Source organism: Pavona decussata, unplaced genomic scaffold, assembly GCF_977016875.1.
Source record: "Pavona decussata unplaced genomic scaffold, jaPavDecu1.1 SCAFFOLD_241, whole genome shotgun sequence".
NCBI lineage: Eukaryota > Metazoa > Cnidaria > Anthozoa > Scleractinia > Agariciidae > Pavona > Pavona decussata.
In genome coordinates, this window is record NW_028145646.1 from 265,001 (window position 1) to 284,084 (window position 19,084).

Genomic DNA, 19,084 nt, shown 5'->3' on the forward strand with positions numbered 1-19,084 from the left:
TTGAGCTTCAGGACTCAACGAAATCATTATTTTTCTTGTTACTGCTTATGAAAAATTGTCGGCATAAAATAAATAAATGATTTTGACGGACCGTTTTTATTTTTTTTTTTTCGGATTATCCGATTTATATTACATTTTAGAAAAGTAATCACCTTTTAATTGATATTCAGTGTTCCTGATAACTCAACAGCTGACTTATTCCCACCATGCGGAGAACATGTAAATGGTTGCTCGCATTCAAACTTTCCTTAACACAATCCGTACAATTCTTATATTACTCGCTGAAGAGATTTTAACCATAAATCAAAGGCAATTCCGGCAATTAATGTGATCTACTCTTTCGCTCTCAAGAATCCCTATGCAACGTTTTTAGTTAATCGTAAAGATGGTAATGTTTGATATACCGATTACTAATTAATTAATCTCCATGTAAATTAGAACATGTGCAATTTACAAATGAAGCAACAACTAAAGAAAATTAGACTGTCGAGATGACTTTCATATTTTATAGAATTTACATTGAATGCGATTTTTCATTTTTGATAATGCGAGGCTAAGTAGGATCGCTTCTCTTGTTATTTCTGCTAGTGGCAAACATCTTGATGAAGCCCAATGTTTTTCTTACCTAGTTATTAATAATAACCTCACGTTAGAGAACCACTTTGATAACATGCGCGCCATAAGATGAACAAGAAACTTGTTCTTGTGCGGCGCATCAAATCCTGCCTGCCATTAAGCGCTAGGATTACTTTTTGGGGAGACCGGGGCAATACTACCATTATGCCCGAGCTACAAGTTTTACACAATAAGGCTACAGGACTCATTTTAGATCTTCCCCATCGCGCTTCTGCAAGCGACGCACTTGTGATGCCCCACTGGAAGCTGATACAACGGCGAAGGGCTAGGTAGCCCGCTATTTTTACTTATATTACACGTCTGTTAATTTAACTTTTTCTGCACTCTTTTCACTGTTCGTTCAGTAGCAGTTTTCATAATTATAATACTAGATCTACGCTTAAAGGGACACAGTCATCTGGTGCACATGCGCATTAGATACCATTTCTTAGCTGATTTGCATATCACACTTCATCGCACGTTTCGCGCTGAGAAGCGCATCCTTTGAAAAATCTAAACAAATCTTTTCGAGTCGAAGTATTTGCCAGTCAAAATTATTATAGTGATTATAGACCTAATGTCATATTAGAACACTCGTTTTCTTGATACCATGGAAAATTTACTGAGGGACTTGTTTAGGGAAAGCCAAACGTCAACGAATACCTCTGAAGCCGAAGAATCACTTAATCGTTTATTTCGGTATCCGGTCGTGTGAAAAATTATCTTAGCTGTCTCTACGTTTCACAGTGTTTGCATGAGAGCATTGAGTTCAAATATTACATAATATGTCAATTTTAAAACGTAGCGAATCGACTGAACTGCAGTGTAACGAAACTACTTTGTAGCGAAACGACCGGTAAGCTTTATTTCTGCTTTCAATCATATATTTTACTTTTATAATATAATTTCGTTTCTACAGCTTCTTCACTATCTAAATTTAGGAACCAAACCCATGTCATTGCAAGAACGGTTGCTCGACTCGTAGAAAACAAGGCTGTACTAGAGGTTGTCCTTGTCGAGGAGATAATCGACTGTGTACCGAAGCTTGTCTTCGTCTGAGCTCCAAACCAAGCAGCCATGACGCGAAGTTCGAATCGTTTACGAAGATTCCCTCCGCACGAACCTTTCGCCAGGTTAAGAAAATGCGATTTTCCAAATATATATCATGGTGATTTGCTCTCCAATGTTTTTGATTGATTTTCTCTTGTTATTTTAGTCGACGCAGGCGATTTCTTCCACCGAGTGCCTTCACGTTTCCCACCTCTTCTTTTCATGTTCCGTTGGAGACGCGATCCATACTGTTTTTAACCAAATATGATAAAATAATATCATAGGATGACCAAAAGCATACTCAGAAACAGGTTTTCAGTAAAAGATTGAAAATCCAATAAAACACTATGAAGATTGAAGCGGATTTCTAGATGTATTCGACGCGTACTTTTGATTTCAGGTTGACGTAGACGCTTTTCGAACTGACAAAACTAGTGTCCAGGTCAGCGCGGTCACAAAGGTGACTGTGACCCTTTAATATCCGTAAATCTTTTGCTTCTGGAAGAAAGGGACATTGGACCACAGGTAGCCCAAGCTGTATGAGCGTTAAAATAAAGATCTTTGTTTGATCTTTGTAAATTTAGTGTTACGCAATGGCGTAAATTAAAAGGGTTTGTATGGGAATTTACGAACGTGTTTTGGAGTCGAAAATAAAGGGTATGAATTGAACAAAAATGGCCTACCTTGTCTCCTAGATATCTTGCCAGTGTTTGTATGCCGTATTTTGGCCATTTCAGCGCGATTCAGTGGGTTTTAGGTTCTGTTTTGAACCTAAACATGAAGTGCATTTGTTTCTTCTACCCTCGAACATTGTTCGCAAGGCTTTATCCACTCCTCCCAATTTAAAAGAGAAAAGATCTGGGAGCGAGGTTTTTCTACCCTCCACAGTAACACGACGATCTAGAATAGTGATAAAGCATAAATTTTCGTAAACGGTTTAAAAATGGAGCTGATTGAAAATATCTCGTTTTCAATGTGGATGCGGTGAAAAAATGTCAGCTTAACTGTTAAGCGGACAGTAACCGAACTGGCGTGACGCGAGATTAGCGCGCGTGCGTACGCGAGTTCGAGTTCGTGAGCATAGTTACGGCTACGATTATCGCGTGTGTGAGTAGCAGTTTCTAAGAGTCGTATTTTTTAGGATTTTTTCGTGCAAGTTTAGTGTTAGCTGCGTTACCGTATTGGGGGTGTTTTTGGCCGATAAAACGTGCTTGTTTTCGGAAGAGTTCTCCGTACCCGCTTACGAACATTAACAATTACAATATCTTCCACGGTTCGCTTCGTTGGAACATCTGATCGGAATACATTATCCGCCTCACAAATTCGGATTAATTGGGAAGAAAAACTGACATTTTCTTCAGGAAATTTCACTTCAAACGTTCATATACTTGCACTGAAAACCTAAAATCAATCAGTAAGATCAGTCCGTCTTCTAAACTCATTCTGCGCTTTAAATTTTCTGGTAAACGGAATCCCAATAGATAAAACGATGTTTTCTTTTCCAAGTTTGCCTTTGCCTGTCGAGGTTAGCCATAACTGAGTTGGGTAAATTTATCAATAAATGAGAATGATGTATTAATCAGTTAATGACACAGGCATACTCGCCAAAAAGTCCTTGTGCTCCTATCAGGAGTCGAACCTAAGACCTTCCGATTACCATATCACCTTACGGTCTTGTCGTGAAGGCTTTCTGAAAATAGATAGATTTTGGCCTTGTTCAGACAAGGCGTCCGGGCCAGGGCACTAAAAAGAACATTGTTCAGACACCTTAGTGCCCAAGGACAAGAGCCAAGGAGCAATCATGTACTCGTTCATTCATTCAAATTGTCAAGAACTACAATCGTGGACATCTCCAAATTTGACCGCTACAATGATACGTCAACAACTCAACCCCCCCCCCCCCCCCCCCGAACCACCTCATCAATGTTGCTCTGCCGCTAAAAAAAAAAAAGAAGGCTGGGACATCGTCCGGCCTTCAAAGCAACATTGAGTTAGGGGGAGGGGGAAGTAAAGGTTTGCTACTCTCCAGGCGGAGTTTTCTTTAAGCTAGATTGAAATATATGCGCAAAATTTGCAGTTTTCTTTACGAGTTTTGTCAACGATTGTATTCCAAGAAATTTCCAGTTTTTTGAGGATATGCTTTGTTAAGAAACGTCCCATACATTAATTCACGTGTAATTCACAAATGCAGATTTTTTGAAGCCCTTTTAGTTGATTTCGATTGCCGCATAAAAAATTGATGGGCGAAAATCAGTATGAACTTGTCGCCGTATTTTAAGTTTCCACCAAATTTGGTATCCGTGTGGCTAGCATTGGCAGAGGTTATGAGATAACTGGGCATAGTTTGTGCTATTGTAGCTGTCATTTTGCTCTGAACGTGTCTCTGTACTTTTAGTGTATATTTTAAAGTGATTTCGTTCAGGAGAATCGGTCGCCTAAGACATCTAAAACAAAGCATGCGCTGAAGGGGCTGAGGGGCCGATGAAGTAAGACGGTATGGTTATAGACCGATACTGTAAGTTAAATTCTCGTTCCAAATTCCTTTTTGCAAAAATAAAAAGCATTTTTTCAAGGTTTAAATGTGAAAACAAATACTTTATAGGAGTTAAAGCTGTTAAAAATATCAAACACGGTGACGTGCATAGCTGATCTTTAGGCATTTAGAGGATGTCACGACAAGAAAGCGCGTGCGTGACTTGAAGTGATTAGCGCGTGACAATTAAAATATGCAATACACTGTCTGTAAACACTGCTATCGAAAGCCTTTACTGAAAATACATGTCTGCTGCCTTTCAAATAAACCGCTTGTTCATGTTTATTGTTTAGAATGGCTGATACAGGGGAAATCTTTAATTCAGCAGATTAACGGGAGCTTTAACGTACTTTCCAACGGTTAACAACGATTAACAGCAGTTTATAAAGATATTTGATGGTCTTCTATTCTTTTTATGTGGAAATGCTGCATGTTAACCGTTGAAAACCCTTATTAATCGTTTTTTTTATTCTTCGGTTGTGTTGTGTTTGCAAAGTTAATCGTCCATCAAATCGGCATCTTGATGTTAGGGGCATTGAAAACGCCGAAATTAAGCATGTTTCCCAAATAATAAAATACAGGGGCACCCAACGACAGTTTTCTCTCAGATCCTTTGAAACGCTATTCTAGTTTAGGCTATGGCGTGCCTTTAAATCTCTGTAAGTTCATTTAAGGCCGCGCTGTAATACTTTTATCTCTTCGGTCATTCTAGGGGAACTTGAGTCTTTTCGAAATTACTAGGGCATCTTGGTCCATTTCCCGACGGAAAACCTTACATCTTATTTCTTTCCGAAAATCTTAGCTCACCTTTTTTCGGAATCCGAAACGACATTTTTATCCATCCGAAAACACAAGGCCTTAAATAGGCCTCATCACGGTTTTCGACGCCATTTTAACAAGTAGACAAACAGGCTTGAAATAACAGTGTTTGTATGGAAATCCGATGTCAAATAATTTTCATAAAACATCGCTTCTGAAAAATTCATGAATTGGAAACTTTTGGCACTAGAAAAAGGATTTTAAATTTAAAAAAAATTGGAGGGATGTAATTGTGCCAGAAAGCGTCCAGTCGTGTTTTCAATTTTCCATACATTTCCCTGTATTTTTTCCCGCGAACTATTTTTAGAAGCAGTTCACGGCGGTTCGCTATTCAGACAAATGTATGGAAAGTTCAAAACTGGACGACTGGACGCTTTCTGGCACAACTATATTCCTCCAATTTCTTTTCTTAAAATCCTTTTTCTAGTGAATTGTAGGGGATTAAGGGCCTTTCGAATAGGTAATTTACTGAAACGATCCGTTGGGTGACCCTGAAAATACGGGATCTCTCGTGAATTCGCCTGCAGGTCGATCTGGACATTTCATGGATGATTGGGCCTTCGTACTGCGTTGCCAGTGATAACCAAGTAATACACCTGCTCGGATACGCCGTAAAAGGTCTATCGACATTAATTACAAACTTCTAGGCAAAAGTATTTTGCTTTACCTCGCTACAGATGGCAATTTGTTTACAAGCGTTTCATACAGTGGCTATTCTCTTGCCGGCTCAAGTCTCGCCCACCGACAGATACCTTTTAGGCGCACAAAATTTTCATTTTTCCACTAAAACCGCAACAAACGTAACCGTGCGTGACTGGAAGCGATTAGCGCGTGACAATTAATATATGTAATATGTAAACACTGCTGTCAAAAGCCTTTACTAAAAATATATGTCTGCTGCCTTTCTGATAAATGCACGTGCCAGACGTCACTTTAAGTGTAAATAAACCAAACTGATTGCAGGGCTGACACTACGGCAAAGGGCTTATTTATTTGGGCCAATATTTGCACTAGTACAACTAGTCTTCTCTTACTCTAGGCCTTATAGTCTTACTCTTAGCCCCCTTAATGTTTTTAAAGATTAGTAAACCGCCCAGTTTTGAGTAACACTTACAAACAGCCCTTCAATCATGTCCTTTTTTTCCTATTCACACAGTGAAGTAAAACGCTTATTTTCGGTGTGGTCACGTGACTTATGACGTCATCTCCCTAAGTTTGATATGACAGATTTTAGATGGCATGTATTATTTCCACATGGAGCCGCATCCTCTCAGACTTCAAATTGCCAAAGTCATTTTGCATTCAAAATTCTTCATGTGAAAGGGATTCTTGGATATATAATCATATATTACTTAAGTAATTAATAATAGTGTTTCATTTGCCATTTCCACCAGGTTCCCTTTCTCTGCTAAAAATGTAATATCTAGAAGAAATCATTGATTAGTTAAGGTCGTTAAGGGCCTTCGATTTAGTCTGGGTTCGAATGTGTTATTCAAGGCCATTAAATAGGATAACTTTGAGATCTAAACTACACTTCGAAATAGCTTCAGTCATATTTGATGCTCTACAGTATTACAAGTAATACAACACATTCAGTTTTTTGTCAATTTTCATTGGTACGTGCTACGGGGAAAGTATACTTTAAAGGGACACTGTCGCGGGTTGACATATCCAGTGCCTCTCCCTCTCAGAGACTCTCTCGGACGTGTGTTTCTGTTAGTCGCCAAAAGGATCTGCTGGGTTCGACAGCCCAGAAACAGATTGTGATGTGTTCTCCTAACGTCGCACGCAATTAAAAAAATAGAAACCATAAAAGAATACATGTTTGCAAAAGAAAATCTAGGAAAGCAGCTAACTAAACGTATTATAAGTTTACATAATTTAAAACTATATAGCTTGTGAGCGCAGATCGTTACTCACAGGCGGTCGTTAATCCCTCGTTAAGAAACAGAACTTCTATACGCGCTTATGAAAACGGTTTGCCACAACAAAGGTTCACGAAGGTAAGATGACCAAACAAAATTTATTGAAGAAGCGGTAGAGACGTTAACAATGCTTGAAGGTGAAGCGATGTGTAGCGAAGCGATAACAAAGCGGTACGGTAACAAAGCGATGTATAAAGCGGTTTCGAAAACTAAGAAGTAAATACAACGAAAACTATAGTAAGACTAAGTACTAAAGCTATTATAAACTTAAGGAACAAAAGTGAAAACTTCATAAATCCGATACAAAAAAAAAGCAATAAAAACAGTAACATGCGCAAAGTAAAGAGGCTTACTTCTGTGTCCGCGTTAGGGATTTTACAGCGTTATACTTAAGTTATAGTCTTGATCTTTACACGATGGCACGTTGACTAGAACTGAGCGTTTTCCTGAACACGTTCGAGTTAAAGCTAACTAACTACAAAGGACTATAGATAGAATAATTGAAAGCATTGTTTCGTTGCTTGTACGTGGGCAAAGGAAATATAAAAACCATGAAGGATAATTTGGCAGCAACATAGCTTCTACTTTTGCATAAAACAATTTTTTTTAGGTCTTAAATTAGCTCTATGATCTCCAAAAGCAACCCAGATGCATTGTCGTGAAACGTTTCGCGCTCAGCTGGAACCAGCTTGGTCCCTGTTTCTGTTTCTGTTCTCGTTTCACCCATTTGAGATAATCAGGTCACTTCTCAATGCCACATTAGGCCGCCTAAAACACAATTTTAGGAGGATAGGATCCCATTTTTCTAGGATTGAAAGCCATCCGATTTCAAATACGTCTGTAAAGTTCTTGACATAGTGTCCGAGTTCCAAGCTTGCATTGATGAAATAACAGTTACTTATATTGCATATAAGTATTGCGTTTCCTAAGCTGGTTTAGTGGATAGCCTACACCTTGCAGTGGAAAGCAAAGGACTTCAGCTTTTCAACCCCAAACTTAAAAACGTTATTGTTTGTTTATGGAAAACATATTCGAGCAGGCAAGCAAGCTTGTTGTGTCTTGATGGTATTCCTTACGTTGAAACAGTAACCGAAGTAGATAGCACTCCAAAAATAGATCTCTTCCGGGTTGAAAGGTCACTGAATGTTTGGTTGTAGAGTTGACATCAGTATAGAGCCTGGATTAACGTAAGCCTGTGACTTCTCACAAGGTTCCTTGACGAGTAACCAAAACGCAGTGCGAAACCTTTTAAGAATGAAAACAAAATACATAGTAATAAATGCCTTAATTCCACAAATATTTGATTGTAGGAAATGAATCGCAAGTTAATAATACGCTTAGGATCGTAGTCGGGATTATTAAAACAGAAATTTTTCATTGCAGGAATCTTACCTCCGCGTCTTTAGCGAGTAGATAATAGGATTCGACATGCTGTTCAAGTGCATCAGAAAATACGCCAGAAAGTGTGGCCATGAGCCGTGAATTTTGGCGAAGCAATGCAACAACATCGGGACAACGCCCATGCAGAAAAATGCAGCACATATCAAGCCAATAGTTTGAGCGGTCCTCACTTCGCTTTTAGCTTGTTTTGCCACTGAACTGAACGGCAAGATACGCTTGCTGTGAACATGCACGGTTAACCAAATTGCCCCTCCCAGAATCAGCATGATGCTAAACGGAACCAGGTAACTCGGAATGATGAAATGCCTTCCAAATTTCCTTAAATAGCGCTTTCTGTACACCAACACTGGCGCGTCTCCGATATCGATGTGTAGCCCCAAAATGAACATCCCATACGTATAGGCAGCAGCTAGGAGCCACACTAACACAACTGCTACTTTAGCCTTGTTGAGAGTTTGCCACGAGTGGTAACGAAAACCATAAACAATTGCCCCGAAACGATCCATGGTGAGAACTGTCAGGTTAAATACTATCAGGTACATGACCAAGACGTGCCATGATATGATGAACCAGGAGATGCTACGGCCCTTGAAATAAGGCACTTTACAAATGTACCACATTGTCATAAGTGGCATGTTAGTAACCGCATTGAGAATGTCAACCACAGCTAAGTTCGCAATCAGGATGTTGGGCACTGTCCGCAGAGTCTTAAAACGGACGAGCAAGAGACAGATGATGCTGTTTCCGACTATGGATCCAATCATAACTAGGGCAATCATAACTATGTGAATGGAGTTTTCTCTACCATGACAAGAACTCGAATGGACTGATACATTCATTTTGCACTGCTGTTTCATTCATAAAAAGATCAGTTCAGCATTCGATCCCTCTGGATATTCAGTTGAAGCTTCCCTTCAGTAATTTATAAAACAAAACTTTAGAGGAAGATGCTATCCATTCGTCAAAGGGATGACCGAAATCTCGAGGTAAAGTTGAACACCCGTAAAATAGAACGTTTTCCCTCTTGTCACTGAACAATGGTTTACGAAGACAGAGGTAACTGTTTCCCTTGAGATAATTTTCTGAGTTTTGTTCAACAATCTTTTCTTTTAGCGAAACCTCCGTCTTGTAAGCAGTCTCTTTAAAACGTCGTTACACAGGAATGAGCAACAGTTGATGGATTTTACCGAACCCTTGCATTATGGACAGGATAGGGACAGCTTTTAATCCCTTGTACAATCCAGAAAAAGGTGTCCCGTTGTAAAACCTTTCCCTTCTTTTTATGGTTTCGCTGATGATAGAGGAAACCTTGGGAGACGCTACGCCACTGTATACGTGATAAAATTGCTTTTTTAATAAGTAAAGATAGGTATAGGACGTATGTTTTTCATCTTCCATGCCAATCAGAAAAGGTTTTCCTACCTAAGGTAAATAATTATTGAACGGTTTAGCCGGAAACATATTCAAATAGATTGTTATTTAAATTTTTACCAAAACTTCAATGGGTGATTAGATCTACAATCTCCAATATCCTCCTACCAAGCTAGAAATTTAATTATCCCAATCCTAAAAGAAAAACATGAGGCGGACTTAACAGATTTTAATCCACCTTTTCATTTGATTAAAACCAACATCCTCTCTATAAAAAATAATCATAATAAAAGTCTGCAGCTGTACTTTTGCTTTTTCTTTCTGTGACGTGTGGTGTGTCCGAGATATCATTTGTGTAACTCTTTCATTTCAATAACTTCTGCTTCTGATCTTCACGATGAACTTCGCAGTCATCCGCCTGCATCCATTTAAAAAATATATATGTCAAAAACGTTCAAAACTTAACATAACATCGAAATAAATATATCTGTGGGAGCAGGGATAGTACAGTGATGAGAGCACTTGCCTCTCACCAGTGTGGCCCAGGTTTGATTCCCGGACTCGACGTCATATCTGGGTTGAGTTTCTTGTTGGTTCTCGTCCTTGCTCCGAGGGTTTTTCTCCGGGTTCTCCGGTTTTCCTCCCTCCACAAAAACCAACATTTCCACATTCCAATTTGATCTGGAATCCGAGGGCCACAGGTTTGTCAGTCGTTAGGCTGTTAAGTGTCACCCTCGTTAAACAAAGTTGATTTATTTTATTTATCCCATCACCAATCTAGCTTCTCGAGCAATAGTATACTGAAGATCGCACCAAGTACTAGAATACGTTCAACTTCTTGATGTTCATGAATCTTGAACACACAATCTTAGCTTGACGTCGAGATTTTGTTTGCCCATATATTCTTTTTGACAGCCTTGAGCAATCAAAGCCCAGCAATACTTTAAATACATCTCTCTGTGTGTTGGTACCTTTTAACAATCTGCGTGACAATTCTTCCAGACGTCCTCTCAAGTTACAAATTCTCTAACAAAATAATGTTGTTACGGCCCAGCACTCGCTCAGGACGAACAATTAAAAACCCCGTGAGACTAGACTTGTGACCCTACCCTAAGGTGTGGTACTTTGTAATATCACGTGATTTTCATTCCTTCGTGTTTTATTTTGGTTTTGTTTTTTTTTGTTTTTTTCATTTCTTCTTGGAAGAAACTTGTAAATCGTGTCGTCTGCATTTCGAAAGCCGTAGTTGTAAGCCTTGTCAAAAGTACAGTGGATAGAAAGCTCTGTCTCTGTTTCTTTACTTTCCCCAACAAATATAAGCGGAAAAATCAAACTGGTTTTTGAGCCCTTTTTCCGTTTCCCTTTTTTGAGGCTGTTGTTTTAATTGTAAATATATAATTTATTTATGTTCTTAGTTGGCGCATTTTATGTAAAAGGAAAAAAGGGAACGTACAGAAAAACTCCTTAAATATTCTAGTGGAATAATTGACTTTTGAAATGAAATTTACAACTGAGCATTAACATAATTTTAAGTTAATGGAGGAAAGGCGACATTTCGTCGATATCCATTCAGTAAGAAAATTCTATTTTAATTGTAGCAGCCTTGACAAACTGATGTCAGTGTATCTTACTGCCGCGTTACAGATTTTTAGTCAAACAGGTAAGTCAGAGGCAACTTCTTTTACGCTCCTAAAACATTAAGACAACCTTGTTTAAAACTTTTAAGTTTAAAACGAACAGAGCACGGTTTTGAATTTTTTTTGATGCTTGGTCTTAGTAAGTTTTTGGTTAATATATATATCTTTTTTTTTTTCTGTACATTGAAAACTAAAAAATTTCTCCATGGAAAGGAAACCTGTTTTCGTACAAAAAAATTCTCATATGGCCTTAAATACTCTAAGGCATTTCCAACTTCAGTCCTGGTCAGTGTTATTTTCAATTATTCGAATCATTGGGAAAAAGATCTGACATAGCAGTGTAACTTATTTACAACTCACAAGATAGTTTGAAAAATATGCAATTTGATTTCTTGGCACAAGAGCTCCATTCTGTTGTAGGCAAGAACGCCCGGTCTTATGTATACATATATGCCTTGGTTTCCGTTAGGAAGACAAATTCTCAACCAAACCCAGGGAACCATAACCCTCTGTTTTTGAGAGTTACTCATTTCACAAGGGAACTACGAAATACAAGTTACTCAGCGTTCTTACATTCAACTTTATTTATTACTTGATAAAAGAAAATACAAATGGTCGCTTCCCTCAAATAAATTTGAACAAAATAAAAGTTTTTAATGGAAAGAAAACAAGGACGTCTTCCTTTGCGTGCTTGACGTAAACGGACGGAAATATCAAAAAAAATTGCAAGTTCAGGTGATGTGTGCACACTGTGTTGTGTGTGCTAATGAACCTCCTGAGGGTACCATTAACTAACTTATTACAATCAATGTTTTTCTGGCTGGGATTCCGAATGATGCTTAGTACAGAACTAGTGTGCAGCTGAGTAAGGGTTTGATTCCCGTATTCTCTCTTAAATATATTTTTGTCTGTCAAAAGTTAAAGCAGAACAAACTTATTTTAACAAGAAGTCTACAGTGCTGTTTATCACAGACAGGTACGTGTACTCTTACAAAATTGTTGCGTTAACGTCCTTTTTTTTCCTACAAAATCCGATCAAGTTTAAGAAACGGTTCAACTTTAACGGGTTTTCCTGAAATTTTCCTAGTGTATGATTAAACACCTTCCTCATAGAAGAATTGCTTAGAGATTTCCTAATGAACAAAACTAGAGATCATTTATCTCTGGGACAAAATCAAGTGAAGTTTCATTAAAGAAAGAGCCAGCCACAAACAAGTGTATTCTTCAAAACTCTTTGAAAAAGTTTATTCGTTCATGATTTGTTTCTAGATCATGAACTGGACAAAATAGGTTGAATTTTCAAAGTACAAACGAGCCGTAATGAGCCATCACCCATTTTCTCCAAGACACGAGGAAAAAAAAATTTCGAAAACATCGGCCTGGCTCTTTGCAAGTTGGCATCCATTTAAATCTTGGCCATAGGTTTCCATAAACATTCAGGAACAGTTTACGTGCACCAGCATAACCCTTTTGAAGAAAACGTGGCCTTATTTTTCAGCTGTCATTGTTAAAGCGTCTGAGTTTAGGTTTTAATCAGTGTCACGAAAAATAGTTCTCAAAGCCTCTTTAATTAGTCGTGTATGTCGACTTGCTGGCGCTAAACTCATTGAGTTTAATAAACAAAAGACGATTATGAAAAACAGAAGAACCGTTGGTTGCACGTAAGCTGGACTATGTCACGGAATGAAAGTAGTCAAATTTCATATCAAGCACTGGAGGTGTTATCCACCAACAATTCAAGATTAACTAACCGTTAGGCCGTAACTGTACATCGACCAGAAAAGATATATTTTCAATGAGCTTTACCAAGATTTATCTTAGCCACCGAAGCGATAGTTGCAGACAATTTACTCGGCGGCACAAAAAGCTAAAAGTTCACGTAACGGGTTGTTAAACTTCAAATGTTATGTGACAATAGTTTCCCTCCAAAAGTGGTTCCAATAATATTAGAGAAAGTTTTGTGTTTTGAAATCGTTTTGCCTTTACAGTAAAAACAGCTGAAAATGGCATGAAACGTTATTCTTACAGGTTGAAATTGTTACCCAGAACAGCCCATGCGCTTATATTTAATCATTCGGAAGGGCTTATTACCGGAGAAGTGGTTTGTGTCTGATATTTGGGGAGTTTTATCTGTCTGAATGAACTATTTTCCTTTGGGCTTCGTTCAAGACGAAAAACGGAAGATAATTCGTCGAGACGGATAATGCGTCTTGTGCTCGTCTTTATACTAGAGATGAATAACCAGACGAACAACAAAGGTTTGTCCGGCCAAGTTCTTCCAGACGGATAATGCGTCCTTTGGTATAAAAACGGCTAATGATAGTTGTTTTGTCAAACTTTGATACAAGACAAATATTTCAACAAGAAACCCAAGATGAAGTCGATACCAGACAGGTGAATTCTTGGAAAGTTATTGCGTTAACGTTCCTTTCCATACCATTCGATTGTATTTTAAAAAGGAATTGAATCAACTTTAAAGGGCTAGTGCCATGGGGATTATCCGTTATTTTTTCGTCAAATTTTTCTAAATGTGTGTTTAAATATCATGTTCATACGTGCCAGATCACCGGACAGTGAGATCGACGTGCACAAAATAAACCGATGTTTCACTCAAGAACGTGCGAGCCACGGGCAGGTTCATTCGTAGGAAATTATTTCTTAGAAAATGAAGGGGTAGTTTCATGGCATCAAAACGTTGTTGATGTTGAGAAAAATTCCTCTTCGCCGCTTTAATTACCCGCGTATTTTCGAACATGCTGGCTTCGAACATATTAAATATTCTGAAAAGCAGCATCATCATCGGTTGTTTCTCAATATGACCACGTCACGGTAAAAAAGTGGCCAATTTCGTACCAAGCATGGCACATTTTGTTCTCATTTTGCAACCATAACCGCATGTTGACCAGAAACGATTTATTTTGACAAACAGATGCGATAAGTTATTATCAGTGAGCGTACGTTAATAAGGTTTATCTTAGCCAGCGTCAAGCATGGGTTCGATGAATCGTTAACAACAACTTAGGTTCGACTCCTGTTGAAAGAACTCCAATTTTTTTTCTTTTTTTCAGTATGCATGTGTTACTGAGTGAAAAAAATATATTTATATTTTTTCACCAGGCTTAAAACATAACATCACATTTCTTTCGCGCTTATCGACTCATTGCCATTCAAATCCAAGCAGTATGCAGTATGTTTGTCACATGAACCTATAGTTTATAGTTTACTAGTTTAATGGCCTAGCTGCCACATCCTATAGCTCAGTGCTAAAGCATCTTAGCAGGTAATCGGAAGGTCAAAGGTTCGACTCCTGTTGGGAAAACTTGGACTTTCTTTTTCTGAGTATTCCTCTGTCACTGACTGAAAAACATCTGTCAAACAATTTACTGCAGCACCAAAGATAAAACTTCGCGCAACAGGCTACCAATGGACCTTCAGATGCTATGTGACAGCAGTACCGAGGGTATCCCTCCAAAAGAGTCTTCAATAATACGAGTGGGAATTTTGCGTTTCAATTTTTTTTGGCTTGACAAGAAAACAAATTTTCAAAGAGCTTACAGTACTAAAGTTTGTAATCAGCTAGAAACAACTGGTCTTTTATTGGAAAGAGCTCTGCAACTGAGATTTGGGAAGCCTCTTTTTGGCTAAGCATATTTAGAGAAGAGATGATTTATATCTGGAATTTGGTTTTATTCGTCGTGATTGTCTTACATCATCTAAAAAAAGGAGAATGACGGTATAAACATTTAAAGAAAACCGCATAATAATGTATTGAAATGACGACAAAGAACATTGGGCGGCCTTTTACAGCATGCTACGATTTGTTGGCCCTGATATGCGATAATGAAAGTCAGCGCGATTCGGAAAATCTGTTGCAGTCCAAGTCGATTCGGAATTTTTATGGAACGCATCTGGAAAAATCCTTCAAAGATAATTTCAGGTATTTGTTTCACGTAGATCGTCAATAAATACTTTATTTCTGTAATTAGTTATCGCATATTGCGCAACCGAGAACAGAAAAAATAAGTTGATTTTTCTTATCTTGTGAGGTTATAAGTAGCATTCACTTCACTTCACTTCACTTGTCCCCTCGTGCCAAGGTGGCGCATAGGGCCTCCAATATATATATAAGTAGCATTAACGAACAGGAAAAATAATCTTGAATAGTCTACTGGGATAACTGAGTTATTTTTAAAATTTTCCAAAATTAAATTTTCAAGGAGTGTTAACATAATATTACATTAATGGTGGAAAGGCGACATTTCGTCGACAGCGATTAAAGCTACAAAATTCTATGCCAGTTGTAGCACCCTTGGCTAAATTGATATTAATGCACTTACTACTGTAACTGTTATTTGAGGTGAAGTAATGAATTTGGAAGGATGGATCCTCACGCACTCAAAAAATTAAGAAGTGCTACTTTGAAATATTAAAAACATAACAGGATAGTGAAACTGTTTTTTTACTTGGTAAGTTTTGGCTTAAAAAAATATCATATTTATCGTTTATTCGAGAGGGAAGAAATCTATGTAATTATGTTTCTAGTTCCTCTTTGAGTTTAAATTAGTACTCTAAAGTACAACTTCCTTTAATCCGGCTTTTTAGTGATATTTTCCTTCATCGGAGTCGTGTATATACAAACGATCTGATAAAATTTCTTTTTTTTTTTCTTTTGAGATACATTAGAAAGAAAGGGATTTTGATAACTGTACGATTCGATTCCTTGGCACAAAGCTGGCATTCTTTTGTAAGCGCAATGTCCTGTACCATGTGCACATGTGCTTCTTGGACAATTTTTGAAAAATATAAAATTTTTAAACTTTTTACATTTAAAATTTTTTTTTAATTTTAAAATGTTAAAAAAAATGTTTAGCAAGACAAATCTAGAAAATCATGACCCTTTAATTCTTTCCGATAGTCTCATTGATGTTGATCACGGGACAGGCGTATTGTTAGAAAATTGTTGTGTTAACAGTGCCCCTTTTCTATACCATTCGATTGTGTTTTAGAACGAGATCACCTCTAAAGGGTAGAGTTATGGAATTATTCGCTTTTGTCTGTCAAAAATTTGCAAGATTTATGTTACCTTGCTCATACATGCTAGATCTGCAATGGGAATAACCAAGAGACAATTTTGTCTCCGACAAAATCAGCGATGTTTCATTAAAGAACGTGCGAACCGCGGACAGGTGCATTCTTATAAAAATTATTGCTTGCTTTAATATCTGGCTCATTTTTCGGCTGCTATTTGCTAAAATCGTTTTTTACACATTAGTGTAATTAAACATAGTTGTAATAGCTTCTGCATTAAGACTTGCTGGCACCTAACATATTGAGTAATGAACAGAAGGCGATTATGAAAAATAAAATGACCTTTGATTGTATCTAAGCGGAACAACATCGCGTAATAGTAGTGGCAGAATTTCATATAAGTATGGTATTGTCTTCCAGCAATTCAAGATTAACTGAACGTCAAGCTTAAGTTTGCAGCCATAACTGTACATCGACCAGAAAGATATTATTTTCACAGACATCTGTTTTTCAATGAGTTATTATCATTGAGTCAGTAAAAGGATTTATCTTCGCCAAGGTAAAGCACTATTATATTAAAACGATAGTCACAGATAACTCAACCAACACCAAAGTTAAAAGCTCGCCTAACGGGTTGTTAAACGTCAAATGTCATGTACCAATAGTTTCCCTCCAAACAAGTTTCCAATAATATTAAAGAAAATTTTGTGATTTGAAGCTGTTTTGAATTGACCATAGAAACAGCTGAAAAATGCTTGAAACGCTATGCTTACAATCTTATAGTGCTACCCAGAACAGTCCATGCGCTTATATTTAATAATTCGGGAGGGCTTATTATCGGAGAAGTGTTTGCGTCTGACATTTGGGGAATTCAGTCTTGCACGATCTTGTTTCTTGAGGGTATTATGTATGGAATTTTGTGTTTTCGCCTGTGGACGCTTTACAGCAACTTCAAAAAATACATGTTTTTTTCTTCCTTTCTAGCTTTAGAGAATAACATTATAAACATTTGAAAAGAGAACCGCAAAATACTAAGACATCCTTAACAGTTTTAGACCAGGACTGGGAGAAACATATGCTAACTGAAAGGCAGTAAATCCAGTCTTATTCTTGATTGTACCACGGGCACCCAACGGATCGTTTCGGTAAATTACCTGTTACACCTCGAACGTTCGTGATATGGAAAATTTAAGGCTTTGTGTTTTCGGTTTGATAAAAATGTGGTTTCAGGTACCGAAGAAAGGTCAGCTAAGATTTTCGGAAAGGAAATAAGACCTAAGGTTTGATAAGGTTTTTGGGAAATGGACAAGAATGCCCTAATAATTTCGAAATGACTCAAGTTCCCCTAGATTGACCGAACAGAAAAAATATCATTATAGATCGGCCTGAAATGAACCTACAGAGCTTTAAAAGCACTCCACATAGCCTAAAATGGCGTTTCAAAGGATTTGAGAGAAAACTGTCGTTGGGTGCCCCTGCAATCCTAACGGAAAGGCCAGTTTACATGCTAGGATTTGTCGGCCAGAGTAGGAGCGCGAATCGTGTACGTGTCTATGCTATGGAAAATCGATAAACGGTGGGTTCACTTCTTTAAAATGAGAGTCGGCCCGATTCAGAAAATCTTGATTGTCTTCAAGTCCATTCGCAATTTCTATGAAGCGTGACTAGAAAAACCTTTAAAGATAATTTGAGGCTGTGCGTTTTTTTTACGTAGATAATAAAATATATTTTAATTGGTTGGCGTATTTTGTGTAGCATATTAAAGAAAGGGCTCATAAACCTTGTTTTCATCGGCCAATTCAACTTAAATGTCATGTGATCCGCTTTGGACATCTCTTAAATGAAGTCAAAGACAATAAATAACAACAAAACGCAAAATCCAGAGCCATCTGACAGTTTCGAATACAAAATGAAGAAAGCAAGGCCGAGAATTTATGAGAAAGAAACTAAGTTTTGGTTTATTACAAGATAGTTGGAAATTTACAACTTGAATATTTCGGTTCCATTACAGAGTCAAAGTCATGTGAAAATATCTGTCTACAACAAGGGGCGCAGAGAAGTTAAATTTGATGTAAATTCCGGCTAAATTCCCCGGACAATTGCTGCGAAAACCGATTTTGTTGATTTTTAAATATGTAAAAAATACAAGAGCGTGATTGGACAAAGCGTCATGGGATCTTATTACACGTCTGTTGAAAGATTAACGGTCTGTTTTGCCAATATACTGTTGAGAACAACCCGGACAAGAGAGTTTATAAACTATGATAGATCTTTGCAATGTAGGAACTGGGTCCTTGTTGGAACAGAATTGCGAAGGTTTGGTAGTATCCTAACATATTATAAACTTAACCTTTTTACCAAGTAATCTGTTAAGTTTCTTCTGTTAACTCACACTTCACCTGTTTTGCCAGCGTAAGGTAATTTGATCCAGATTGTTTTGACATCATTGTCATTGAGGGCAAATATCTTAGTGTGAAGTATTTCTGTTTCATTTGAGTGGGACCAACTAGCTTGACCTTTAATACTTACAGCCGAAAAATAACGACGGACGTTCAATGTCGACCCTAGAGGATAGCTCTCGCGTTTATTGCACAAATCTTTGGAAACCTTAAGCAACTACTATTATAACATAGCTAGTAAATTCGTATAATCAAATCCGATTGCGCGCGCTTGCTTCATATTCCCATTGTGCACGCTGATGACGT

The 19,084-nt window shown here is 37.7% G+C and overlaps 2 protein-coding genes across 3 annotated transcripts in view; both read right to left on the bottom strand.

Moving 5' to 3' along the window:
• LOC146457529 (trace amine-associated receptor 6-like) overlaps nucleotides 1-315 on the bottom strand; it is a 10,066-nt gene extending 9,751 nt beyond the window's left edge. For both annotated transcript variants that reach the window (XM_085091851.1, XM_085091850.1), the window contains exon 1: nucleotides 1-315. This exon is cut by the window's left edge and continues 387 nt beyond it. The gene's annotated coding sequence lies outside the window, so the exon portion shown is untranslated.
• A 7,763-nt stretch (nucleotides 316-8,078) lies between these two features.
• LOC146457530 (trace amine-associated receptor 6-like) lies at nucleotides 8,079-9,656 on the bottom strand. The gene is made up of 2 exons (XM_085091860.1): nucleotides 8,335-9,656; nucleotides 8,079-8,187 (listed from the first exon to the last, which is right to left on the bottom strand). The coding sequence occupies exons 1-2, from the start codon at nucleotides 9,198-9,200 to the stop codon at nucleotides 8,079-8,081; spliced, it is 975 nt and encodes a 324-aa protein (XP_084947986.1). The 5' UTR covers nucleotides 9,201-9,656.
• Nucleotides 9,657-19,084: the final 9,428 nt, after the last annotated feature.